General features: G+C 35.2%; 2 protein-coding genes across 4 annotated transcripts in view; both read left to right on the top strand.

The window, feature by feature from the left end:
- The window catches only part of p3h2 (prolyl 3-hydroxylase 2), a 50,571-nt gene extending 47,137 nt beyond the window's left edge, over positions 1 to 3,434 (top strand). Inside the window, exons 11-15 of the mRNA XM_065247115.2 lie at positions 55 to 205; positions 384 to 501; positions 1,397 to 1,472; positions 1,549 to 1,689; positions 2,432 to 3,434. Coding sequence (XP_065103187.1) covers positions 55 to 205; positions 384 to 501; positions 1,397 to 1,472; positions 1,549 to 1,689; positions 2,432 to 2,524 — 579 coding nt within the window. The 3' untranslated portion in view covers positions 2,525 to 3,434. The remainder of the gene's footprint in view (positions 1 to 54; positions 206 to 383; positions 502 to 1,396; positions 1,473 to 1,548; positions 1,690 to 2,431) is intronic.
- A 13,263-nt stretch (positions 3,435 to 16,697) lies between these two features.
- Positions 16,698 to 24,587, top strand: LOC135721946 (uncharacterized). 3 transcript variants are annotated; one of them, XM_065244313.2, is made up of 7 exons: positions 16,698 to 18,181; positions 18,262 to 18,534; positions 18,613 to 18,701; positions 20,622 to 20,966; positions 21,235 to 21,309; positions 22,649 to 22,765; positions 23,836 to 24,586. In XM_065244313.2, the coding sequence occupies exons 3-7, from the start codon at positions 18,659 to 18,661 to the stop codon at positions 23,994 to 23,996; spliced, it is 741 nt and encodes a 246-aa protein (XP_065100385.1). In that variant the 5' UTR covers positions 16,698 to 18,181; positions 18,262 to 18,534; positions 18,613 to 18,658; the 3' UTR covers positions 23,997 to 24,586. The 3 variants fall into 3 exon arrangements, with proteins under 3 accessions (XP_065100385.1, XP_065100384.1, XP_065100386.1); XM_065244312.2 differs by having other exon boundaries at positions 16,698 to 18,534; XM_065244314.2 differs by lacking the exons at positions 16,698 to 18,181; positions 18,262 to 18,534 and having other exon boundaries at positions 18,544 to 18,701; positions 23,836 to 24,587.
- Positions 24,588 to 27,740: the final 3,153 nt, after the last annotated feature.

Here is a 27,740-nt window from a genome sequence, read left to right as displayed (position 1 = left end):
TATTTAAAAAAATTGTCACGGTTGTATTAATTATTTATGCCTTACCCTCCACAGTATGGATATGAGGGACGTATACCTTTAAAAAGTGCCCGTCTCTTTTATGATGTCAGCGAGAAGGCCAGGAGTATCATTGAGTCATACTTCATGCTTAATTCAACTTTGCATTTCTCATACACTCATCTTGTATGTCGGACGGCCATATCTGGTACGGGACCTCAACTCTTATTTATTTACCTCATGTTAAACCACAGTGAAGTTTTTACGCTTATTGTGACATTAATTATTGAATGATTGATTAATGTAATCTTAAGCAATGTATTGGTTATGACTTGGTATTTTTGCTAAATTGCATTTATAATCAAAAAAATATTTCCGTATTAAAGGGCAACAGGACTACAGGAATGACCTCAGTCACCCGATACATGCTGACAACTGTCTTTTGGACCCAGAGGCCAATGAGTGCTGGAAAGAGCCACCCGCTTACACCTTCCGAGACTACAGGTAAGATCTGTCTATACCTTAAATCAGGGGTCTTCAACCTTTTTGTGAGCAAGGGCTATCACAATGGATAAAACTATCTGGAGGGCTACTTTTTTGATATAGTCTACTCAAACCTTTTTTGTTTTATTTTTGGTTTTATTATTGTTTAAAATGTTAACATATATAAAAGAAGCCAAGCTTATGTAAAAATATGTTATAAATAAATATTAAAATACAGGCTATTAATAGAATGTGCTTTGGCGGGCAACTCACAGACTCTGCAGGCACCATGTTGGAGACCACTGCCTTAAATGTTTACATTGTTGAGGAGATGCATGCTATCACTTTTCTAATACCTATCAGATGGTGAAAGTAAAAAAATTACTTAAAGGGATAGTTCACTCAAAAATGAAAATTCTTTCATCGTTTATTCACTTCCATATTGTTACAAACCTATATAAATGTCTTTGTTTTGATAAACACGAAGAAAACTATTTTGAGCAATGTTTGTAACCAAACCGAACAGAAGCCCCATTAACTTCCAGAGTCAGATTAAAGAAAACTATGGAAGTGAATGGGACTTCTGATCAGTTTGGTTGTATAAATTTCTTTGTTCAGATGAACACGAAGGACGATATTTTGAGAAATGTTTGTTACCAAACCAACCAGAAATCCAATTAACTTCCATAGTGGGAAAATAATACTATGGAAGTGAATGGGGCTTCTGATTGGTTTGGTTATAAACATTCCTCAAAATTCCTTAATTTTCATCAGAACAAAGAAATTTATAGAGGTTTGTAGCAATCATGAGAGTGAGTAAATGATGACAGAATTTTCCTTTTTGGGTGAACTATCGCTTTAACATTGAAGACCCAAACTGCAGTTGTAAACATGGTCTTTTTTGCTAATATTTCAGTGCTTTGCTCTACCTGAATGGAGATTTTGATGGTGGAGAATTTATTTTTACGGAAATGGATGCCAAGACTATCACTGTAAGAACTGTATATTTTTTAACATTTGACCCACTCGTGCAAATTGGTTATGTTAAAGTCCCGTTTCCTGTTACAGGCCTCGGTTAAACCCAGATGCGGGCGATTGGTAGGATTCTCATCAGGAGGAGAGAACCCGCATGGCGTGCGTGCCGTCACTAGGGGGCAGCGATGTGCTGTGGCCATATGGTTCACTTTAGACCCCCTCTACAGGGAACTGGTGAGTACAAAACACGTTTTTTTTTTTTTTAATTTAAAAACACGTCATCACATTTGAGGTTATGTTGTAGTTTGCATTCAACATTTAATAAGATCCTCTACATAAGCAAAATATGACATTTAAGTCAAAATTTCTATTGTAGCTTAAGCCCGAGCCCTGAGCCACAGATACCCACCTATAAAGTTTTATACCCACCAATGAGTACTTTCAAACCGCCAAACCGCTTCCTGTTCTCACAACAAAGCGAAATAATACCAACGTATTTACATACCCATACAAACTTTTATAAGGCCTTTCACCTGGTGTGATTTTCCACATTGACCACTTTAAATAAATAAACACAAACGGTTATACGGCTTTGAATAATAATACTGTACCTGTTATGAGTAATCGTGAGGACTTTTCAGAATATCCTACAAACGATTTAAAGCTAATTTTTAAACTAAGCTGCAAAAATGGCTCGCTAGGAAACATTGAACTTCTGATGTCATAAACCTGACCACCCACATGTAGACCACATGCAAGAAATGCCTCTTTGCTGCACAGAAACCTGGCCAACCCACGTATAAGCAGGAAGTAAGACGGATACTATTATTCATATATAGTATGTGACGTTGTCTGGCATCTCGTAGTGTAATAATGAAATTTGGAGCATCAAAGTTGTAGGATGATTTTATGTTGAAACCTTTACATTTAAATATGTGAAACAGAAACTGAATTCGAAAATTTAATTGAATTACAGGAAAGGCTTCAAGCAGATGAAGTGGTTCAATCTTTGGATGACCAACACATGTGGGAACACGGCCTGCATATAAACCCAAAAGATGAGTTGTAGTCCGACAGCCAATGGGAGACAGGCACAGGGTTCATGTCAATACATATTTATTTAATGATTTGAATTATTTTATTTTTTTACTTTTTGATGTGAGGATGTTTTTGTTTGTTTTCAGCCATTTGGAGAAAAATTATATTATTTTTATTATTGGTACATATAAGACCTCATTTCACAGTTTGACTTTGCAACTGCTGGTTTTCATCATTTACAAGAAACAGGGAATTTGTATGGAAATTATATATGACTAAAACTACATTGATATGGTGAATTGACACTGTATAACATTGTATATTTATAGTCGTAATAGCTGTTTTTGAATTCTTTTATATTCAATTTTATTTAACTAAGGATCAAAGCGACAACAGACTATGAAAAATGAGAATTTGCACAGTTATGTATTTACTGTATACTTAAAAGTGATATAGCTGTCAGTTTATTGTAGTTTTATTAAAGCACTGTGATTTACTTTGTCGCACAGTGCTTTCAGATTTTTTTATTTTATCTCATGCTTTAAAACCATGGGATTAGATGACTGTTTACAGATAAACTGACTCACAGCTATTGTGTGGTTTCATCATGATAACAGGCGTCAGCTTTATATATTAGTGACCTTTTTAATAAAAGATTGCATTTGTTCCTGTTTCAAGGAATTTGAATTTAAATGTGGCATAAAATTGTCCTTTCCTTTCAAATTCATTGACTCCTAATCCGTGTACAGTTGCTGTGTGCGTTGCACTGAGCTGTTTGAAATGAATCATGTCTGCAGTTATCTTAGTTTATTTTAACTGTTGTTGAATTTCGAGAAAGGAGTATGGCCACTTTTGTCACTGATATTTAATTACGTGTGTATTTATAGTTGTATGTCATTCACAATGATGTTTGCAATATGATTAAATTAAAGACTAAAATATTTCTGCCTCTGTCTTTCATTTTCTGTGTATTTTTGTGTCTTTTCAATTTTTTCATAACTTTTCATGGATCACAAGATGTTACACACAATATTTTTATTACAGTTTTAGTGCTCCTACGTATCTCAGTGGTAGAGCATTGATAAGTATCGCAAAAGGTTAACGGGTTTGGACCCAGGGAACACACATACTGATAAAAAAACGTATACCTTGTATTGTAATCCACTGTAAGTCGCTTTGGATAAACAGTGTCCGCCAAATGCATAAATGTATTTTTTTCCTGTAAAAAGGTTCTTATACAGTGGGTAAAATAAGTATTAAACACGTCACCATTTTTCTTTAGTTAACATATTTCTAAAGGTGCTATTACCCATCATGACATATACAGTACCCATAAATTGGGACTGAACCAGCTGTTAATGTATCCAATGTTAACTACAGATTGGCTGCCAAAACTCCGTTCACATAGCGGTGATCCATAAACCCCATCTCTACTCGTCTTTAGGAAACAAAAACATTTGGTTTTTTCGACAAGGTATTTGTTTCAGAGTTCAGTTCACCCATTAGCCTGACCATTAAAGAGTACCAATGACCTGATTCACGATTTTACATTTCCTTTGGTGCAGGGCTTTGAACCAGAATTTTTTCCCAATTGGTTCGTTCCGAACAGAAACAATATTTTAAAGAGCCACACAGATCCAAAATCGAAACTTACCTTTATTGCAGTGTGTCATGTAGCTGTCCATCAATCTAAACAACGTGTAAAGTAGTTAAACCAAAAAGTGCACGATTAATAAAGTTATTGGCTTCTAAAGTAGGGAATCGACTCTGAATCGCTGAAACGAGTCGTTATAGGGAGTGAGTCTTCTTCCTGATATTATCCACGTCACACGAACTTATCCACGTCACATGAGATACTAATCTCCGCCTACAGCCTTGCCCGGGGGAAACGAAAACTATGACCCGCCCACAGCTAGTTTGTGTTTGAGTGTAAACATCAGCTCACGCAGTGTTTTCAGCTTGTGTTGTTTTCACTACCAAAGGAGACTTTTTCAAGGAGGAATATACTAAACGTGTCTGGCTTTGAAGAATCAGTGGTTTAAATTAATTTTTATCGGAGGGATTTAGACGTTTGGCAATGAAAGATGGTTCAGTACCCACTTTATTTGGAACAACATGCGTCTCCTAACCACAAACTGTAAGTATGATTATAGCTACATACTTGCTTAAAAGAGTGTTAAATGTCTATATTCGTTTTTATTGCTTGGATTAATGATGAATGATATCGTTGTTTAAACTCTAACTTATATACTGTCAGAGTCACGATAGCAAGCGGTTTTGCTATGACCCGGTTAGTTTACATAAATGCTTAAATGAGTGTAAAATTGTTAGTTTCAATCGTCGTTTGTATTGTTTGGATTAATGATGAATGATGTGTGTTTAAACTGTTAATTTACTGTTAGAGAGTCACGTTAGCAAACGGCTAACGCATGCTTATTTACGGTTTTGTTATGACCCGGTTAGTTTACATAAATGCTTAAAAGAGTGTAAAATGTCTATATTCGTTTTTATTGCTTGGATTAATGATGAATGATATCGTTGTTTAAACTCTAACTTATATACTGTCAGAGTCACGATAGCAAGCGGTTTTGCTATGACCCGGTTAGTTTACATAAATGCTTAAATGAGTGTAAAATTGTTAGTTTCAATCGTCGTTTGTATTGTTTGGATTAATGATGAATGATGTGTGTTTAAACTGTTAATTTACTGTTAGAGAGTCACGTTAGCAAACGGCTAACGCATGCTTATTTACGGTTTTGTTATGACCCGGTTAGTTTACATAAATGCTTAAAAGAGTGTAAAATGTCTATATTCGTTTTTATTGCTTGGATTAATGATGAATGATATCGTTGTTTAAACTCTAACTTATATACTGTCAGAGTCACGATAGCAAGCGGTTTTGCTATGACCCGGTTAGTTTACATAAATGCTTAAATGAGTGTAAAATTGTTAGTTTCAATCGTCGTTTGTATTGTTTGGATTAATGATGAATGATGTTGTGTGTTTATAATTCTAATTTACTGTCAGAGAGTCACGTTAGCAAACGGCTAACGCATGCTCATTTACGGTTTTGTTATGACCCGGTTAGTTTACATAAATGCTTAAATGAGTGTAAAATGTTAGTTTCAATCGTCGTTGTTATTGCTTGGATTAATAATGAATGATGTGTATTGATGTTGATAATGTCTTCTCAGTAAATCATGTTAGCACGAGGTCAATACATGTTGCACTGTTGTTGGTCTGTGCCACCGATATGTGGTCTGTGAGACTGATCTGTGATCTGTGCAAAGACACTCTGTCAGTTGACCAATCAGAGCAGAGTAGGCTACTGAAAGGTGGGGTTTAGGCAGACTTGAGTCGTTGAACGGCTTCACACGAATCGTTTGGGGATCTCTGAGAAATGGGGTAATTTTAAATTTATATTTTGAGAAAATTACAGTGTTTTTTGACCTTGCATGCATTTAAACCTGTTGTCCGGGACTTATAAATAGTGATAGGATGCTTAAAATTGTCATCTGACTGGCTCTTTAATGTTTCCAGTTTCGGTTCAACCCTAAAGTTGACGTTCCTGAACCGGTTAGAACAAAAAAATTAATTTTACGAACCGGTTAATAATGTTCCATGTCAAATGTGGGACATACAAATAAGTAGGCTGATCAATGTACGTTGATCATTGTTACATCATTATGTAAGCGGCATAACTGTAATTTTGACATGACTACATTTGTTGAGTGCACTTAAACACGCGCACACACATATACGGAGGACAGACGAATGCCTAATGGTGCTTCGTGAAGAAGATGCAGCATAAACAGTAGAGCTGCAACTATCGACTATTTTTTCAACCGATTAATCTATCGATTATTTTTTCGATTAATCGAATAGTCTAATGATTTTTTTTATACATATAATTCCCCAACAAATAATAAATGTAACATCTGCCATTAACGCTATCATTTTATTTAAGCATTTTCTTAATTAAACAAACACACAAACCAAAATTTTCAACATGAAAAATAAAGTGGCAGTGCCACTTTAAAAGAGGCATTATTCACCTTAAACAATAAAATAGGCATATATTAATATTTTAAACATTAGTTTATGATTAGTACATGCATTAACTCAGCATTAGTTCAGACTGAAGTAAAAATAAGTTCATTGTGATTCATGAACCCTTATATAAGATGTAATGGTTATATTATTACTGTTAATATTATTACTATTAGTAGTACTGCATTCTCATTTAACTTTAACATTTAACTTTTCTTAAGTTCCGGGTAAAAAACAAGTTCAGTTAGTATGATCTTCTAATATTTTATAAACAGCGTTTACGCCGCTGTTACTTTAAATAAACGCATGTCAGGAATACCTTACAAGACGAGCTTCTGTAATATCTGCGCACATATTCGCAAAAAAGACGTTCATTGGGAACTCCGCACTGCCAGCTGGCTTTCAGTGCACGCGGGCACATGCCTAGCAGTTCTCAATGCAGGGACGTGCACAGGAATTTTTAGGGGCAGTTGCTCTGACCTAAATAAAGGGCACCCCCCCCCCTAAATATTTTTTTAAACACAGCCTATATGAAGGATTGAGAATAACAGGGTCTTTATTATACTATAATTTACTATAAGATGTTTGCCTAATGCCTACCAAAAAAATTGTAGCCTAGGCTGCTTGTCTGCAAGCTATGATAGCTAGCTTATCTGTCTGATTATTTAGGCTTAAACGTGGCAAACTCAGACTAGATTCATGAAGATTTTAACAGAGGTGGAAAGAGTAGCCAAAAACTTTACTCAAGTAAAAGTACAAGTAACTAAATAAATAATTACTCAAGTAGAAGTAAAAAGTATGCAATGAAAATAATACTCAAGTAGCGAGTTACTAGTTACTCATGAAAAAATAAATCTAGATATACACGCGCAAACACACACGCACGCACGCACACACACACACACACACACACACACACACACATTCTGGTTTCCATGTTTTGTGGGGACATTCCATAGACGTAATGTATTTTATACCACACAAACTGTATATTCTATTCCCCTTACCTGCCCCATTCCCTAACCCCAACCATCACACAAAACTTTCTGATACTTCACACTCTCAATAAACATCATTCTAGCTGTGTCTGAAACCGCTCCCTATCCACTATATAGTGCACTATATCGGGTGTCGGCCATTTTGTAGTGGTGTCCGAAACCTGAGTGAACGACTTCATTCCCTACATTCATTCACTACTTTTTACCCACAATGCACTCTGATTTTGAGGGTACATTCGATGTACACTCGTTCACTCATATTTCCCATGATGCAACGGGAGACGAACGCGTAACTTGAATCAGCTGAAGGATACTGACAGTAAACACCAAACATTTAGGTTTATACACTTTTGTTACTTCTTGTTGTCAGTTATTTTCTACTTTTTGAAAATAAACAAATGAAAAATAATTGCGTTATCTTTTATTTAAAATCGAATACACATTTTTATTAAACAATAAATAAACAGCAGTAGATAAATATTATAAGTTGTTTTGCTCTCTTTATTATCAACTAATAGAATAAACATGACTAATGTGAAAAACAGTAAGAAAGTAAACTTTACCATTTCACAGCACAATCAATAAAGCCACACAGGTGTTTATGATGAATCTCTGCGACAGCTCTCTGACGCATGATATTTACGTCAGTGTCCGAAATCGCTCACTCATTTTCATTTGCTTCTTCCCCATATAGTGGACTCAATTGTCATTCCCCATATAGGGAATAGTGAATGAGTGAACGAGGGAACGGTTTCAGACACAGCTTCTGTTTGATTTATAAGCATGTTTCCTCATGGGGACATCAAAATGTCCCCACAAGGTCACAAAAACACTGGTATTCCTATCTTTATGGGGACAATTGGTCCCCACAACGTGATAATTACCAGGTACACACACACACACACACACACACACACACACACACACACCCAATACAGTGCCCTCCATAAGTATCAGAACTGTAAGACAAGATTTTTCTGTTTGCTGTGGAGACCAGAAATTGGTAAGATAAGTATCAGTATGTCAGAAGTTTAGAATGTCACATTTTATTAACCTTTGTTTATGTTTCAACACATACATGCTTTAACAACAAAGAACAACAGCATTAAATGCTGACTTATGTATGTTGTACACAAATGCACATACGTGAATCAAACTGATCCTACACATTTAATGCTTTTCATGTGTAAACAATCAGGACACAGCTAAGTGACCATTAAAAAATAATGATTTGACAGATTCTGTACTTTTGTCTCATGTTCATCTTTTAATGTTTAGACATATCTTGACTCCACAACAAACAGAAGAATGCTTATGAAGGGCACTTCTACAGTATGTGTAAAACTGCAACATACACAAACAGTACAGAAAAAAAGAATACAAACACAGAATAGACAGGCATTTCAAGTTAACAAATTAACTATAGTCTCAATGTTGACGTAGCTTATAGCTGAAATATCAGACAAGTAAGCTGACAACAGTTTTGCATATGTATAAAGTTAGAAATCTCCTAAGATGGTCTGAGGACATTGACAGTTTACACTTACATAAAAATTATTTTAGACAAAACTCATGTTTTCTTACGTTGTCATGTCACGTGTGTTTTGTGAGAATCACTTACATCATATACAGTACAGTATACAGCGAATCAGATGTCAATCATCGATGGATTTTCTTCAATCTGTGCTACAATGCTTCTGGAGGTTGCACGCGTTTAACTGTGTCTGACGACGAACAGGTCGTGTGTATGTAATGGCGGGTACATGTGTGAAGTTTTGCTTTTAGTTAAAAGATTGGTAAATTCATTTCCACGTCACCCAAAAATGGTTATATTCTGCGTGTTTCTACATAGGTTACGAGTAAAACAGCTTCGGACGATTCCGTTTTTGAAGCGATCTGAACAATTCATTCAAACTGATTCGCGAACCAATTTAAACGTTTGGCCCATTCGCTTTGTAAAGAATCGACTCAAAGACTCGTTTATTTGCAAAACTTTGTAAGGAATCGACTCAAACGAGTCATTAATTCGCGAATGCGCCAGAAACACAAGATAGCAATTTAAAAATAAAATACAAATTTCGTAATTAATTCAAATACAGTAACGAAGGAACGCTGCATAGTGTAAACGAAAGTACAAAATTTTTTCCACCTCGGAAGGGCAACTTGAGTCAAGAAGGGCATATGGGCAGTTGCCCGGGCAACCTGAGCAACCCCCCTGTGCACGTCCCTCACGTCTGTCAGGCGTCTCGCAGCTCGTATTAAACGAAGATGTAAACGCAGCTGTATTAAGCACAATATGTATTGATTCTATTGTTTATAGAGTAAGTATAAAAACTTACTGTAATAGTTCAAATTCTTACGCTGACGTCTCGTCATTTTGAGGTCGGAGAGCTCCAGGTTTTCTTCTTTTAAGATGATCATACACAGGTGTTGCGCTGCTGTGGTATGCCATTTCAGTTTTACACAGTATGTGTTTTATTTGGTCTCTGCTTAAAGTATTCCCACACTTTTGATCGCGTTCTGTTTGTTTGGTATAACACTTGTATCACCCGGGGGGTATTGCACAAAAGTAGAATTAAGAAAGCCAGGATAACAGAAAAGGCCCAGCTTGACCTAGTTTAATCAGCCCATCCTGGCTTAGTCTGTTGCACGATTGCTAAGCCAGGATGAGAACGTGCAGCTATGTCAAGCCAGGTGTAGCTAGCTAGGATAAGTGAACGTTCAAGGCATTCTTAAACAGACCACGGGATCGATCACAGAATCACTGATGCAAAAATGTATAAAACTCATAAAAATTCATCATGCAACTGCAAACACTTGCAAAAAAGTGTGCATTATCTTAAAAAAGCTATTTATTTCCTATAACAATTTATAATCATTGAATCATTATAATGTAATTTATGTACAGGATTTGACCATATGAAGAATTTTTAAAGGAAAATATTAGGAAAAGGCAACAATAAAAATGCCACTGCTAAGAAGCAAACATGCTGGTGTCTCTGTAATACCAAGAAGCCCTCAATATGGGATCCTTCAGTGCATAAAAGTGGATTTCAACCCCACCCCCAAACTAAAGCTTCCAAAAATATTACATTTGCTGTGAGCTTCATGAAGTTTTCAAACCGTTTTATTCATTGACATGCCATAATACACTGAATCGTTTATTCTGGATTGTTGGTGAATAGCCACCATGTTCAAACAAGGCTGGTTTGGACTGGAATATTGGGAAGTAAGATGGAAGGTCCCTTGAGGGGGCCAAAAGGGCATCTGGAAGATATATAGAGTAGCTTTAAGATGTAAAATTAATTTATTTTCATGCAGGATAATACACTATAGCATGCTGCAAAAAAGCAACACTGACTATTTTAATATGGGCGTGAAATAAGAATCAAATTAAGGTACAGTATGAATACAATCCTCTGATATCTTTATGGAGCATCATTATATGAAAGATGTGTGAGGTGGACAGCACTATAATTCATATTCAAACATCAACTCTTGGGATGCAATACTAGAATCTTCAGGTGAAATAAAGACAGAAACTATAGACTTACAAGTTTAATGAATGGGAGAGTTAAAGTCATGTCAAAAATATGCTCATATATTATTATGTAACTTGTGTTAAATACATTATTTGATTTACAATTTTTTTTATTATCAGTCCATGCAGCACATTTGACAGATTTACAATGTTTTGTGGATCATTTTAACACACTTTTTGATAAATGAATTTTGATAAAGTGCATTTTGCATAATAATTTGGAAAAGCATAATTTGCATATTTTTTAAAGTAATAAAGTATCTTTTGACATTTTAAATATGTCAAATTATGTATTTAAATAGAATAACATGCACACTGTCATATTAATATTGAAATTAACTTACTGACTTTATTTTAAAAAACAAACTAAAATAGCATAATAATTTGGACCATCCATCACTTTCAGAAAATCAAGATTAAGAACATTTTGCATGCTGGTGACTTGATTGCAGAAATAAATAAGGTAAAGTCTGTTGACATATTTTATCGTCTTTACTAATTTTAACATTAAAAAAGTCTTGTATATCTGCCACAGGGGTGGTTGCAATCCACTGCATCCAATGACAACAGGGAAAGCTGTAACACAAAAGAATGCCTGTTCTCCTGTGACTGCCCTAATGTAATACTTTATTGAGGAATCTGTTCCTGTTACTTGCAATCTTGTAGAAGTGATTTCAGTGCTAGACTGACATTTCTTACATCACCTGAGAATCTGTACCTCTATGTCAGATATTTCTCATGCATTAATGCTAGTCTACATAATTATGTACTTAATTGAAACCGCCTTTCAACTTCATCAGCTATTTCTTACCTCAACAACCGCATCAATAAATGTATTCATCAAACCCCTGACAGCAGTCTTCATAAAAACACTAAAATAACAGTATGCATACTTAGATAGACTATAATTTATCTAGTATTTTAATGCAGGACCATGAAGTGACTAAAACACATGAATATCTAGTAGGAATGACAGGAACTAGCCGATTAATCTGAAATGGTATAGTCTGCTATCCAGTGTTTCTCAAACTTTTTCAGCGTGCGGCCCCCATTGAATATGGTGCATCCTTTTGTGGCCCCCCAAATGAAAATTTATGGCAAAAAATTGCAAAACTTAACATTTTAATTAAACAAAAATATTAAATTATTCAATGTAGTGATGTTGGTTAGTATCATAATTTTTCTGAGATTTAAGTACACAGAATTTATGATAAATTAATTTATTTTATAAAAACCGGGGCCCCCCGGCACCATCTCATGGGCCCCCAGTTTGAGAACCACTGTGCTATACCATGCTGTGGATGTTTTATGAGTCTGTGGTGTTTAGCATAATTTTTATGCTGTGGTCTGTTGGTGAATTGGTATGAAGGTAGTGGACAGAAATTAACTGGACAAATTAATTAGAAGGGCTGGCTCTGAACTTGGTATGAAGCTGGACTCTGTTCATGTTGTGGTTGAGAGAAGAATACTGTCAAAACTTAATTCAATTCTGAACAATCCCTTTCACCCATAGGGTGCTGGCTGACCAGAGAAGTACATTTAGTCAGAGACTGATCACTGCTAAGTGTTTTACTGAGGGCTTTAGAAGATCCTTTATACCTGTGGCCATTAGGCTGTATAACTCCTCTTTGTAAGTGCTGGGACAATTCACTATTGAAGTAAATTACCCTTTGTTATATGTTTATTATTTTTTTATTTCTTTTAAAAATTATCTTTTAATTTTTAAATCATTGATGGCCATATAATTATTTTTTTATTTATTTTTCTTTAATTTCTTTATTTTCTATAATTGTAACATTAAACCAATTTCCCCCTGGGATTAATACAATTCTTTGAATTGAATTAATCACTAGGATTAATCTTAGCCTGGTTGTTAGCCTGCTCTGGAGCAGGCTAGCTGCAAAGAGTAAATCTCCATAGTAACTTCATTTAGATTAATTTAGCCTCCCTTCATGCAACCGAGTCAGGGCTAAATTCAGCCAGGATAACTGGAAAATCGCAGCTTAATCCCTTATCTTGCTTTTGTGCAATACCCCTCCGGTCAGAGCTGAAGCCGCCTTCATTTCAAAATGTAAACAGTGCGACGCATCGACGCATTTCCGGCAAATCGACGTAATTACGTAATTGACGTAATCGACTACGTCGACGCGTCGTTCCAGCCCTAATAAACAGTCGCTGCACATAAAGTGAAAATTACGTTGTTTTTCAGTGCTTTATTCACCAAATGTATTTTAATGGACAACAGTATGAGACACAGTAGCGCAACTCTCTCTCAAGTTTATACATCAAGAGTTCTGATCTTTGAAGGGCGAAGTTGGACCGAACACATTCAACCGCATGTGCGTACAGAAAATTGCTCACTTTAGCGTCTTTAAGTGGTTAAATTGTTAATTGCCTTTGGAACACGTGCAAATGATCAACTTTCACCATGGCCGGACTTACCATTGGGCTTGATTGGGCTTGAGCCCAGGGGCCCCGGCCAATAGGGGCCTCCGTGCTTGCTTGCGTTCGTTTGATTTGTTCAGTCGTTTTCATTTTTTATTTTACAGCCTATTGGTTGGTGCGGAATTGTTTGGTGCTGCATTTAATTCGTTAATATATATATATGTCAGTCATCTTGGTGCTGAATATAACGCGTTTACTGCTTTTGAAACCCATAGATGCTAGTAGCACAACTCGAAATGGGAGTCATGAATGAGCTTTACATGTAACGAGAAAGAGCAACGCGAAAATGAAGCGCTCAGTATGAAAAAGATTACTAGAGAAGGCTATGGTCTCGTAATACGGAAGAGGATTAGGGCCACTGGTGAAAAAAATATTTGAATTCTGACTTTAATCTCAGAATTCTGACTTTAAACTCAGAATTCTGACTTTAATTTCAGAATTTGAATTCTGACTTTAATTTCAGAATTTGAATTCTGACTTTATTCTCAGAATTCTGACTTTATTCTCAGAATTCTGACTTAAATCCCAGAATTCTGACTTTAATCTCAGAATTCTGACTTTAATCTTTAATCTGACTTTGACATCACCAAGCAGTCTGCGTAGCGCCAAATGAAATCCAATCTGCTCGCAGTTTGCAGCTCACACGACACTGTAACCATAGTTTTCGAAGCATAGCTACGAAACATAACAAAATCCGGAGAGTTAACAACGCACATATGATTATGTCAACATTTAAATCATCAGTCCAGTTTATTACTTCATCTGGAGGTGAGTATGCACTAAATTATGGCCATGTTGATGTCCTGATGGTTTTTGATATAATCCAGTAGCTAGCCTACCTGCAGTTTCTCTTTCAGCATGTTTGCTTGTGCTTAACAGAATCACAGTTTTAACTTCTGAAAAGTGTTCATTTTTATATATACGTTCAAGGTTTTAATGTATTACGTTCATATCAGACGCAAAAATTAATTAATGATCATCTTCTCCACTTTGGATTTTGGTTTCTAATATTACATGATGGTCTTGTTATAATTATTAAATAACATCCTAAAATCTTTTGTTTTTCATTGTTAAACACTGCACCACTTGTAGGCTTTATGCAAAAAATACACTTGTTGATTATGTTTATAATATTATATGGTGTGTAATAAGGTGAATGTTTATCAAGACTTATTATTCTTTTCTTAAGCTAAGTCTAACACAATGATTTTAAATGTTTTTATGGGGTATTTTTTAATGTGCAGGATTAATGTGAATTTGTGACATCCCTAAAAAAACATGATTTAATTTTACACTGGGCTTATGTTCTGCTTTAGAGATATAGTGGCAGTTTCCTAGTCAGGTCTTATCCTAGTCCAAGCCTAAAATACATGTTTGATCTGTCTTAATTTAAACACATCTTGCACTGATAAATCTTAACATATTTCATTACCATTGTTTTGCCTCTCAAGACGCACACCAGTAATGTTTTTTGTAAGGTTTGATTCAACTACTTGAATGGTTAGATTCAACTACTTGAATGCCCTGATATAACCTAGCAATAGGCCTAGTGCTGGAATCTAAACCCTGTCGGGAAACTTCCCTAAAATGTAGTTCTATGATATTTTTTATTTTACGTTGTTTACTGTATGTGCACTCTCAGAAGATAATTTACACAAGCTGTCACTGGGGTGGTACCCTTTGGGTACAAATGGGTACAAATGTACCTATATCTGTACCTAAATGGTAAACATTAGGACCCATTTAAAGGGTACCGTCCCAGTGACAGCTTTTGTACCTTTTGTTCTGAGAGTGTAGGGCCCAAAATTTATTCAAGCCCAGGGGCCTCCACCCTGGTAAGTCCTGCCCTGACTTTCACCCTATTTAAATTTGGGTATTAATCCGCGAATCGCATGCGAGCCCAACCTTGGGTCGTGATCTGTAGAAATCCTCCCATTTTGGACTCACAGCCTGTAAATGGACTGCATGTATATAGCGCTTTCATAGACCCATGGCCATCCAAAGCACTTTACAATTTGCCTCACATTTACTCACTCATACATCGACAACAGTGTTAGCCATGCAAAGCCCCATCCAGCTCATCAGGAGCAGCTGGGGTTAGGTGCCTCGCTTAAGGACACCTCGACACTTGGTGAGATGAAGCCGGGGATTGAACCACCAACCTTCCAGTTTGTAGACATTTAAAGGCGCTCTAAGCGAATTGACGCGTTTTAGACCATAAAACATTTTTTGTTACATACCGGAAACATCTCCTCACTATCTGCTTGCTGCCTGTCCGCTGATCAAACTGTAAAAAAACGCGATCTCTGTAGACAGCCCAGGCTTCACAAACGGCAATATCAACATAGTGGCCAAACCTAGCACCACAAAACAAAGTGTTCCAGCCAATAAACGACAAAAAGAATTTGGGGGTGGGGGTTGGGTGCGTTCATGAAAGCACGGAAGGGAGGGGGTTTTAGGAAGAGAGTGAAATCTGGAGCTACAAAAATGTACGGTATGTGGAAAATAATGTGTTTTTTAACCATAAACCACGCAAACACATTGTCTTTTAGGGAATGTGAAGGTACGACACGCAGTGTTGCATTATGGGACGTGGGCGCCATGTTTAGAGGCACCGCCGACCGTCAAGCCATTTAATTGTGGGTGTGTTAAGCTAAAACTAGGTAAAATTGAAGAAGAAAGGAAGAAATTGATAAGTTGAAAGAAAAAGAGAAGGGACCGTTTCGGGAGAAACTAAATGCTACTGCCCAAAAACTTTATTTAAATAAACAACATAGATCCATATGATTTAGCAGCCCAAGACTGTATTACGGATCCAGAAGACTACCTCCGCTCACATATCTGGTCAATTACCTTGTTTTTGGATTGAGTGCATACACTTTGCAGGAGTTTAAGAGCTATAAATCCCTTCAAGCTCTTAGTAAGATGAAACTTCTTCTTTCTGAGTTTTATGATGGTTGGCAAACCAGCTAAAGAGATATACCATTTACTTACAATGTATTAACACCTACGTATCTTAATGATTCTATTAAAAAAATTATACGTTGTATTCTGTGCAATAAATCAAATTCATAAGATGGAACTTCTGTATAATTGCTAAATATTTAGCTAACGTTATGTTATTTTAAAGAGTCACAAGCAGTGGGTTCGAGCAGTTGCATTTAATAAAAAATATTTGTTATAATTGTCAAAATTGTCTAAAGATTTATTTTTATAACTCATGTGGTTATGTTGATCAGAAATGAATGAATACATAATTTACATTTACAAGTTAGTTTGACAGTGTTAGCATAAAAACAAGACAATTTAAGTGGTTCTGCTTTTATTAATCACAAATTACTGAATGACTGAAAATGCAGCGAACACACTCTCGTGACGCAGGGATTTTTTGAAAAGTAAACGTTTTTTTCCTGATTGCGGCAGGCAAACCACGCGATCTGGCGTCTTTTCGCCAGCCCCTCCACCGGCTTCCCTTGTTGTTTTTATAAGAATGAAAGCTGAATAAACTGATTCCGTTGTTCAATTTCCTCCCTGAATGATCGTGCCTCCTATGGCAGTTCTTGATCGAGCAGTACTGACCAAACATATCAAAGTTTATTAAAATCTCGCCAGAAAATCCAAACACAATCTCCAACACACAAACTCAAATACAACAGGATAGGAAGCAATCCTGCAAATATGGCAGAGTACCCATAATGCAACACGGCGTGACGTCAACTCCACATTCCCTATACCAAATACATAAAATAACGTTGTTTTTTAAGCAATTAAATAGGTGCTCTTTATACAAACAGAGACCAGAAGTTAAGTTCCGTCCAGACACGTATCCGCGACAATGCGCATGTATCCGATGAAAGTGCCTATAGGTTGTTTCATTACCTGAAGTGAAGTGAACTTCCAGTCTGTATATTTATCGGTCTAGCTAGTGGCTAAACTGATCTCTGAAACAAATACCTTGTGTACAATAGAATGTTTTGGTTTGCTAAAGACAAGGGGAGTTGATGAGCATGAATCAAAACTGTGAAAGCTTGGCAACAAGGCAAGAATTAAAAGAACTGTACAGTAGCTAACATTGTATACATTAACTTTACACAGTAACGTTAGCTCAGTAGTTGATACGCTTTAGCTATAATAATAAATGAATGAAGGTAATTTACTTGTCATAGAAATAAACTACTGTAAAATGACTCTGTTGTTATTGATTCTATAGCGGAAATTGCGTTTTTTTCCACAAAAGCCGTTTGTTTATGTTGTTGCTTCTGAAACCGTGTCGGAATTAGTTAGTGTCAATTTTGTTACTGTCAAACTCTGTTACCAAGGTAGAGTATTATAAACGTGTACAATTTAATGAAATGCCGTTATTGTTTTAAATTTTTATTCGATTTTGTAGTTGACTTTTAAACCATGGTTAGGTTCCCCCTCGGGTTCACGACCACATCCCATGCGCTACCTGATGCACAAAGATGTTAGATCGCAACTCTATACAATCTTCTCTGCTTTTACAGTGAACTGAAAGTATGCTGTGGTATGATCTTGAGATGTCAGATCTGTGTTGTGTCTTTGACTGTAATGTGTCTCGTGACCTGTTTTCAAAGTTTTTCTAAATACTTGCATGTTGCTTCAAAGTGATTCTCATCCTCCTACCTAAAAAGTGGTAAGTGTATCATTTTAATGTCTGAAAAACCCCAACTTTTGCCGGTACAGTGCGTGATCTTTATCTTCTATGTTTTACAGTGCTTTCTATTTGGAAAATAATTAATTGCAGAAACTATACTTTAGGATATGTTCAACTAAACACAACATGGTGGACTTTGATCTTCTACAGGAAGACAACAAGAACAAAAAAAGGTTTTTGAGAAGCTATCATGGTCTTGGGGGCCGGTATATTTTCTAAAACCTCGTAGACATGACCACACAGGAACCTGCCTAGATAATCAGACTTGAAGATTAAACCACCATGAATGCATGAGAAGTTTTCTTTTGTGCATTCTTATGTAAAGGCTCAAGGTACTGTCGTGTATCTTTGTTCATTTACAATTTGAAAAAGTTGGATCTTTTTTTAACTTATTTATTTTCATTTTTCAGAGTTAAGGTTAGGAGTTTGTTGTTTACAGAGCACTTTGTTTTTGACATGGATTGTCTTGGCAGTGGAGTCTTTTTACTGCTAGTAACAAGTAAGTGAGATTTCCCATTAAGTTAACAAAACATATGGTTTGGAAATAATCTTTATGTAAATGTTTAAGAAAAATGTACAAAATTTAAAAACTTCTGGGGTGGTACCCTTAAAGGTAAATTTTTGTACCTTTATGGTTATACAACACATTGAAAAATGTGTACCTTTTTGAATACAATGTTATCCCCTAAGGACCTGTTGTGATGGACTGTGTACCAGTTAAATGTTAAGGATACAAAACATTATACTGTACCTTTAAAGGTACACAATTGGTTCTTAAGGTACACAAAAAGCTACATCAATGTATTATGTTTTGTTTGCCTGTAAAGGTACAAAACAGAATACCACCACACTCAAAAAAAAAACTGTGCTATATAGCACCAAAAGTGGTTCTTTGCTCTTAATAATAGAAGAACCGTTTTCAGTGCCATATAGCACCCGTGAAGCACCAGTGAAGAACCATATAGGGGCCATATAGCACCACTATAGCACCACATATGGTTCTACATAGCACTATGTGGTTCTACACAGGTGCTTCACAGGTTCTACAGGTGCCTCACCGGTGCTATATGGCACTAAAAACGGTTCTTTTATGATTACGAGCAAAGAACCACTTTTGGTGCTATATAGCACCGTTTGTTTTTAGAGTGCACAGCGACAGAAAAGGTACCATTGTGTTCTTGTTTCTCTGACAGTGTATGACCAAAATTAGACTGGGGCTAGTTGTCACATAGGAAGTCCATTTATGTTAAAGTGTATTTTCTCTCGCTGTGGTTTTGTGTATTGGTTTCATGCAACTGAAAACTTTCTTAGATTAAAATAACTTTTTGGATTTTACTGTAGGTCTTACCACAGTCTTTTTACAGTATTAAAAATGCTGGGTTGTTTCAAACATGAACATGGTTTGTTTATATTTTACCATACCACAGATTAAAACAACCAATAATTTTTTTAAGTTTAATTGAAAAACAAGTATGCACAATTAAAAAACACTTAAGTAAGACTAGCTTTATATAAAGGATTCAAACTGAAAGATAATTATTTTCTTAAATAAAAAATAGGATGCGGCAGGTTGTCCCATTTCTATTGGAGTGCTGTGTTTATTTACAGCATCATTTGTCTAATAAAATATGTTTTGATATTTTCTGCACGTTTACTCTCTTCATTTCGATAAAAACTGGGAAAAGCCAATAAAAAGCCTATATTATGCAGTTTTATAGCATGTTCCCATTATGACAACTTTAGTTCCCATAGTGTGACAACTTGGCTTGTGTTATACAAAGTCAAAGTGTGTTCAATTAATTGTATATTATTTAATAAGGAAGATGCAATGCCAATGCCTTTACATTTTTAAAAAATAAATCTTGAAAACATTGGTATTTAATCTGTGACAACTAGCCCCAGTCTCTTATAACAACAACAGTGTATTACAGACTTATTAAAATGAACTACAAATGTTGCTTTGTAGTCTCAGAGCAGCTTGTTTTCAGTTGTGTATTCACTAATTCAAGTGATATTATAAATTATTTTGTGTTTAAAGCTATTATCTCCAGTGGTGTAAAAGTACTAACTACTGTTACTTTAATAAAGTACATTTTTCAAGTATCTGTACTTTATCACAGTGTTTTTCTTTTACTTTACTACATTCTAAAGCATAATATTATACTTTTGAATCCACTACATTTCATATTAAATTTAATTTAATACCCAATTTCTTTCAAAGTATAGTATCTAGTTACTTTTACATGAGTAAAACGTAACTAAAGGGTTTTACTTGACTATTAATAAGAAAGTACATTTTACTACATTTTTTATGTATTTAATTATTATGGGGGAAAAAGTAGGATGTTTCCTGCCAGGTTAATATTGTAATCATATGTGATCCGTTATGTATTTGTAACTGATCTTTTTCATTGATCAGCATCGATTTGGAGTCCACTTGACGGGAACCCTTTACATGTCCATCTGAAACCAGCATCAAGGATTACAGTTTGTGAAGGGGCTTCAGTCAAACTCAACTGTACTTGGAGTCTATCGCATAAAAACGCCAAAGTGAGCTGGCACTTTGATAACAACACAGCTGACTCTAAATGTGACACACACAAGAAAATAGAAGAATCATCCTTTATTCAAAATCGTAACGACACTTGGTCAGAGCTCGCAATGCCCGTAAGGATTTATGACAGTGGATGGTACTTCTGCAAAGTAATCATAGATATTCCTTTTCTCATACGTAATTGCAGTAATGGACTTTATATTCTGGTTGGTAAGTATAGGGGTATTGTGGGAAATGTGGGAAACATGCTCTTGTATTGCATTTCTCAAATTTCTAAGATGAAATGTTAAATGGTATCTCATTTGTAAGTCACTTCAGATAAAAGCATCTCCTAAATAAATACATGTAAATTCATTTTCTTGCATACATATTTTCAGACATTTCAAGACATTCTTACTTGTTCAAATTCAGAAAATTTTGTTGAAATTAATATATTTTAAAATCAAATTAATTCATTCCATACATTTTTTTCTCACAGAACCAAACAGCACTGATCCGACTCCAAATCAAAATCAGACTACCACAAATTCACCAACAGTTTGTTCTCCCAGTGGTAAATATATTAATAGATTTCATACACTTCAATAACTTTCAAATACTTTGCATTCAACTCTTTGCATTTTAAATAAAGAAATGTGAAGATTGTAATTCACATAATTGGCCTCCGCAAGTGGCTGCAAACAAACTGATTTTCTCCACACTGTAAACATACATATGAACATGAGTTTTTGTTTAACTTAACAAATTAAGTTAAACTATTTTAACTTGTTTATAAGTTATGTCAACTAAATAATACTACATTCTAAAAAAAAAATGCTGGGACGAGCCCATGCCGTTTGGTTGTAATTTACCTTATGCTAGATTGTTTCAACCCAAAATGCTGGGCTGTTTTAACCCATTGTTGGGTCAAATATAAACATTTTGAGGGTTAATTTAACCCAATGGCTGGGCTTGTCCCTTTTTGACACAACACTGGGTAGAAAATAACCCAGCCTATTTTATAGTATTTTTAGAGTAGGTTCAATTGACTTGCATAATCAATTAGATTTTTACAGTGCATGAAAACAAAATTGATAAATACTTAAAGCCTTTGAATGGTTATTTAGTTGTCACTCAAAATTTTGGGTTGTTTTCAACCCATGGTTAGCTAAAAAAAAGACAAACACAGCTGTTGGATGGTTGGATCAAATATGGACATTCTTAAGGTTCCTTTAACTTAACGGATGTGATTGGCCCACTTTGTCCCAAATGTAGGTTTAAAATATAACCCAGCATTTTTAGAGTATAAGAAACTTAAAGTAGGCTACGTGTTGTCAAGCTGTAGTTTTCTCGCAAATTTGTACGCAATTACTTGATCGATTTAGCGGTCAAATGACATTCAGTAAAATAAAAAACCTGCAAACGTTACCTATACTGTATTCCACTAAATTCTTATACAAATTATATTATCTGCATAACAAATTAAGTTAAAAATTTAACTGGAAGAAATGAACATGAATTAGGAATATGTTTAGTGTTTGCAATAATGCTAGTATTCCCCCATGCTTGCATTAAATCCATCAGTATTCTATATACTGCATACTAGCAGAATAGCAGAATCTATCATACATGATAGCATTTAGTTTAAACTTTAATACGCTGTACATTTTTAAGGTTTATTTAGATTTTGAATATCAGGTTCTTAATCCCACCATATGTACAGATTTTTTTCAAAGCTTTAAATTGAAATCATGGCCAAAATACCTGCAATATTCAAGTGGAACATATTAAAAACATTTTGCAATCCCTTTTAAAATATTAAATACAAATAACTTGTTTCTGCAATCGTTTCATACTCTGTACTCGTCAAACATAACATTTTACATCTTTTCATAATTCTTTCTGTGTTACAGCTGAACCGACCAAGTCAGCAGTTGAAAATTGGTGGATATGGGTAGTGGTGGCTGTTGGATGCGTAGTACTAATTATAATAGTTGTTGCTATATGCCTCTTATCATGCAAAACTAAAGGTATGTCTGTAAGAAATCATTGCATTTAAAAAAATACATAACAGATACGCTAACATGTCTTAACATGTGTAATGTTGACATCTTTGTGGCTATACTTTTGAAAAAGTGCTTTTACAAATTGTTACTGCTATTATCCTGAGAGTTACAAGAATTATCGTGTGTTTTTTAAGTTTATGGATCATGACAGTGAAAAATGTCTATAACAATATATACAAAGTCAGTAAGCACTTCTATCACATAGTCGTATACCAACAGTTGTCTATAAGCTACTGTACACTATTAAAACAGTGCGCTTAAATGTTCACCGGCCCTGTGTCCTTTTATTACGCAACTCGATGTAACCACACTTTTTTGCTTTTTAAAAAACGAAAGTCTGAATTATTTCCTGTTTTACTAACAAAATGCAATCAATGCAATGTTAAAATGTTTTGTAAAAATTACAGTGTTATTGGCAGCTGGTTGCCAGTAACTTACTGTAAATATAAATTGATGTTATTTACTATCAACCGTTTGTTCAAAGTTAAATGAACATTAAACATTAACAAGTCTGTATCTTTACAGAAAAACTAAAATAACAGCCTCATGCAAAGCATTCTGGGAACCAAAATCTGAAGGAAAAACAGTAAAAGGTTGATGAGGACTCCCAGAATGCTTTGCATGCGGCTTTTATTTTAGTTTTTTTCTGTAAAGATACAGACTTGTTAATGTTTAATCTTTAGTGACAGCTTTTGTACCATTTTTCTAAAAGTGTACTTAATCCAGAGTATTAATCGAAAAGTCAGTTAGATTAAGGAAGACTGCATTGTTTAAGGTCAGACACAGGCATTTGTCTTTCCTGGTCTTTAAATGGGTGTGGGTGGGCATGTGGTTTTGAGCTCTTGAGAATTAGGTCTTGTCTATGACGATCAAATGCCTGTCGTTTGCCTGTGGTTAAACTGGAGCAGTTATGTGCAGCGCGTGCGTGCAAAGCAAAAACCGTCTTTCTTTAGACCCTCAGCGTGGCCTGTATTTTGCATGGTTAACCATTTCATGTAACCCTACAAGTACTCTACATTGCTGTTTGTTTCCAGAGGCCATTTATGAAAACACAGCACTGCAGAAGTCCACCTGCTGGCGACAGGATCGGAGTCGGAAGGACACATGCAACGTGCCAGCATCCAAAAAAGTTGAAACCATTAAACCACTGAGGAAATATGACACTCTTTCTGAAAACAGATACCACAGACCATAAGTTAGGGCTATTCAGCGCTGGAGAGTCGATGTCCTTCAGAGTTTAGTTTCAAACCTTATCAAAGCTTTTAAAGCAATCCTAAATACGTTGTAGCTTGTTATGTATTTTTTATTTGTGATATTTGAGATATTTCATATTTTGAATTAGGGTTAGAATAAAAATCTGCACTGGCCTTCCAAAACCGGAGTTGACGCCATATTGGCGTCATAATGTTTCAATACATTTTTTATTCTCTTTATTGATTTAATGGTGTAATTTAGCATTTTCCACTACATGGAAAGCTGTATATACATATTTTGTTTATTTTTAATGTACAAATGTAATTTTTTGTGTGTGTTATGTTAAATACTTTTCTCTCCTATACTTAGCGCATTTGTGAATATCTGAAGATTCTTCCTGAAAACTATGATTTTAAAACATTTAAAATAATGATGTGAGTTTGGAGTGGGGCCTTTCTGTTTGACCAATTACATATAATGGGAGTGTTCGGAAAACATAACTTCTAATAATTCAAGTGTTATTCACCTAAAGAAAACTAGTGGAATTTATTTTTGTACCTCTTTCAGTTGTCATACTGAAACGTCTTGTGGTTACAAATAAATATGAGAAACATCTAAAACGAGAGTCACACATTTTCCCTTTCATCTTTGAAAAATTCTCACAGATCAAACACACAGACTAAAACACATTTTATCAGCCACACTAATAGCACAAGATTATACACCTCTAAATTTAATATTCGATACTCATACTAAAAGATATGTTCACAAGATTACAAACCTCACAGTGTGACAAGAGGAACCTGGATAATTTGTTTAAAACAACCAATCCCTGTTAACTAATAAAACATGGCAAAAGCAACAACAAGGTCATAAGGCTTGGAAAAATGCTAAGCTTGAATGCACTGCCGTGGATAGACCAATCTATAGTGGTTGACATAACTTTAAAGGTGCCTTAGAATGGAAAACTGTATTTACTTAGGCGTAGATAAATAATAACGGTATATTGTGAGCCTAAAACAGGATTGTTTCAAACTTATTATGTAAACCTCATGCATGCAAAAGACCCCTGGATAACAGGCTAATCTTAAAGGGGACATATCATTAAAATCTGACTTTTTCATGTTTGGAAAATGTGTGCTATAATTGGGTCCCCAGTGCTTCTTTCAACCTCAAAATATGAAAAAAAAAAAAACAACCCAGTGACTAGTTTTGGGAAACCATTATCTGCAAACATGTGAAAGAAATAGGTAGAAATTTGGCTCCCAAATATAATTAAGGGGATAATACCGCCCCTTAATCTGCACTATCCAACCACAGCACTGCCATTGAGTGGAGAGATCAACTTATTTGCATTTAAAAGGAAACACCCCAAAACCAAATTTTTGCTCACATCTGCAAAGTGGCAGTTTTAACATGTTATAATAAATTATCTATATGATACATTGAGCTAAAACTTCACATACGCACTCTGGGGACATCAAAGACTTAAAAAGTCTTGTGAAATGTCCCCTTTAACTAAAACACCAACTGATGTTACAGTCGATATGTACGCTCCCAATATTAAATTACACATTAAATTAAGTACAATGTTGTTACAATGCTAAAAAAACTAGTTGTGACTGCTTTATGCTAGTTAATGCTATATGCTAGCGTTTAGGCTGAAGTTCCACTATTGACGTTACAGTTATGTTTTTCCTATTTTCTAACTATGGTCACATGGGTTTGGGGTTACAACGACTTTCTGTTACATAAAATGATATCTTAACCCAAACCCAACTCTAACCCTAACGTCAGGCAACAATTGTTTAAAAATCCAGATTTTTTTATAAACCTATAAAAATTTTTTATAAACCTATAAAAGTTTTTTATATAAACCTATAAAAAAATGTCGCATGGGTTACGACTTTCTGTTACATAAAGTGACATCCTGACCCAAACCCCAAATCTAACCCCAAACCCACACGACAATGGTTTAAAAATAGTAAAACAATTAAGTAACCAATAGACCATTTCATTCTAAAAGGCAAATCCTATGGTTGTAAATGGACATGGAAAACCGTCTCTAGATAATTTTTGCACTTAAAGGTGGGGTGCACGATCTCTGAAAGCCAATGTTGACATTTGAAATCACCTTAACAAACACGCCCCCTACCCCGATAGAATCTGGACCTTCTTTTGATAGACCCACCCCACACATACGCAACCTAGACAACGTTATCGGTGAGTAGACACGCCCCTTACTGCTGATTGGCTACAAGTGTGTTTTGGTACTTGGCCCAACTCCCTTTTCCAAAGCGTTTTTCAAAAATCTTGCAACACGCCTTTGATAAAGCCACATACCTTCTAATATAATGCATTCTTTGGCACCTTTAAAAGTAAATTGTGCTTGAAAGCTGTGATTTAAAGGGGACATATCACAAAAATTTGACTTTTTCCATGTTTAAGTGCAATAGTTGGGTCCCCAGTGCTTCTATCAACCTAACAAGTCTGGAAAAGAACATCACAGGAACTTTGTTTTGATAAATCATTCTTTGTGAAAAAATAGGTCATTGAAATTGAGCTCCCCCTGTGATGTCAGAAGGGGATAATACTGTACCTTAATCTGCACTATCCAACTAAGGCCATGCCATTTAGTGCACAGGTCAGCTTATTTGCATTTAAAAAAAAAAAAAATGGCACATTTTTGCTAACACTAAAATTGGCAGTTTTAACATGTTATAAATGATCTATGTGGGATTTTGAGCTAAAACTTCACATACGCACTCTGGGGACACCAAAGACTTATTTGACAACTTAAAGAAGAAAATAAAAATTTAAGTATTGTGAAATGTCTTCATTAAGAACAGATTGAGGATCTGATTGAAATATACAACTAGAATAATCAATTAAAATTATAAACGTTATAAATTAGTTCCGTCACATTAAGCAATAGCAAGTCACTGTGTTAAGTTGTATTAAAACAGCTCTTTCCAAAATATTTGTCATGATCAAACACAACTGAACTATATAATATTTGATAAAGTTTAGAGCTTATTATATCTGATATATGTGAAAAAGCAACAACAACTGCAGGTAAAAATGTCTCTGTTAGTTTAACAGTTGTATTCAATGCATTTCAAACAATGAAGGTCACATGGTGATCATATTGTAAGCCCCACAAAGCTGGAATTAAAGTTTGGACTATTCATTTATAACATGCTTGTGTCATAATACAAACTATTAAAGCAAGAGTCAAATACATGTTGTCACCATTTATTCACCCTTATGTTGTTTCAAACCTGTGGGACCAGTCCTTAATCTCAAATAATAATTTATGTATTTGGCAGATGATTTATTCAAAGTCATCCACAGGTATACATTTTATTAGTATGTGTGATCCCTGGAATGACCACATCATGACCTTTCCTTGGCTTGACTTAACGCAATTGACTGGACTACCACCAATTGAGCTCCAGGACACCTGATGGAATAGCACCATCATGTGATCATACAACAGCAGTGCAGACTATTATTCATCTGATCACAATCGTACAGTTATCAACCCAAATAAAGACTTTGAAAATTAGATGCGAACAGATATTTCACTTTGCCCAAAGTTTTATGTATGATAATAAATTAAAAGATTAAAAAATTGGGCTAATACAGAAGTTTGAGGATTACTTTTTTTTTTTGAAAGTCAACCAAAAATTATTTACAATAAACAAATGGATCCCAAACATGGTCCCAAACATATGGATCTGTA

This window comes from Paramisgurnus dabryanus, chromosome 24 (assembly GCF_030506205.2).
Source record: "Paramisgurnus dabryanus chromosome 24, PD_genome_1.1, whole genome shotgun sequence".
Taxonomy (NCBI): Eukaryota; Metazoa; Chordata; class Actinopteri; order Cypriniformes; family Cobitidae; genus Paramisgurnus; species Paramisgurnus dabryanus.
The sequence above is the reverse complement of the archived record's forward strand: the minus strand, read 5'-3'. Positions and strand labels throughout refer to the sequence as shown.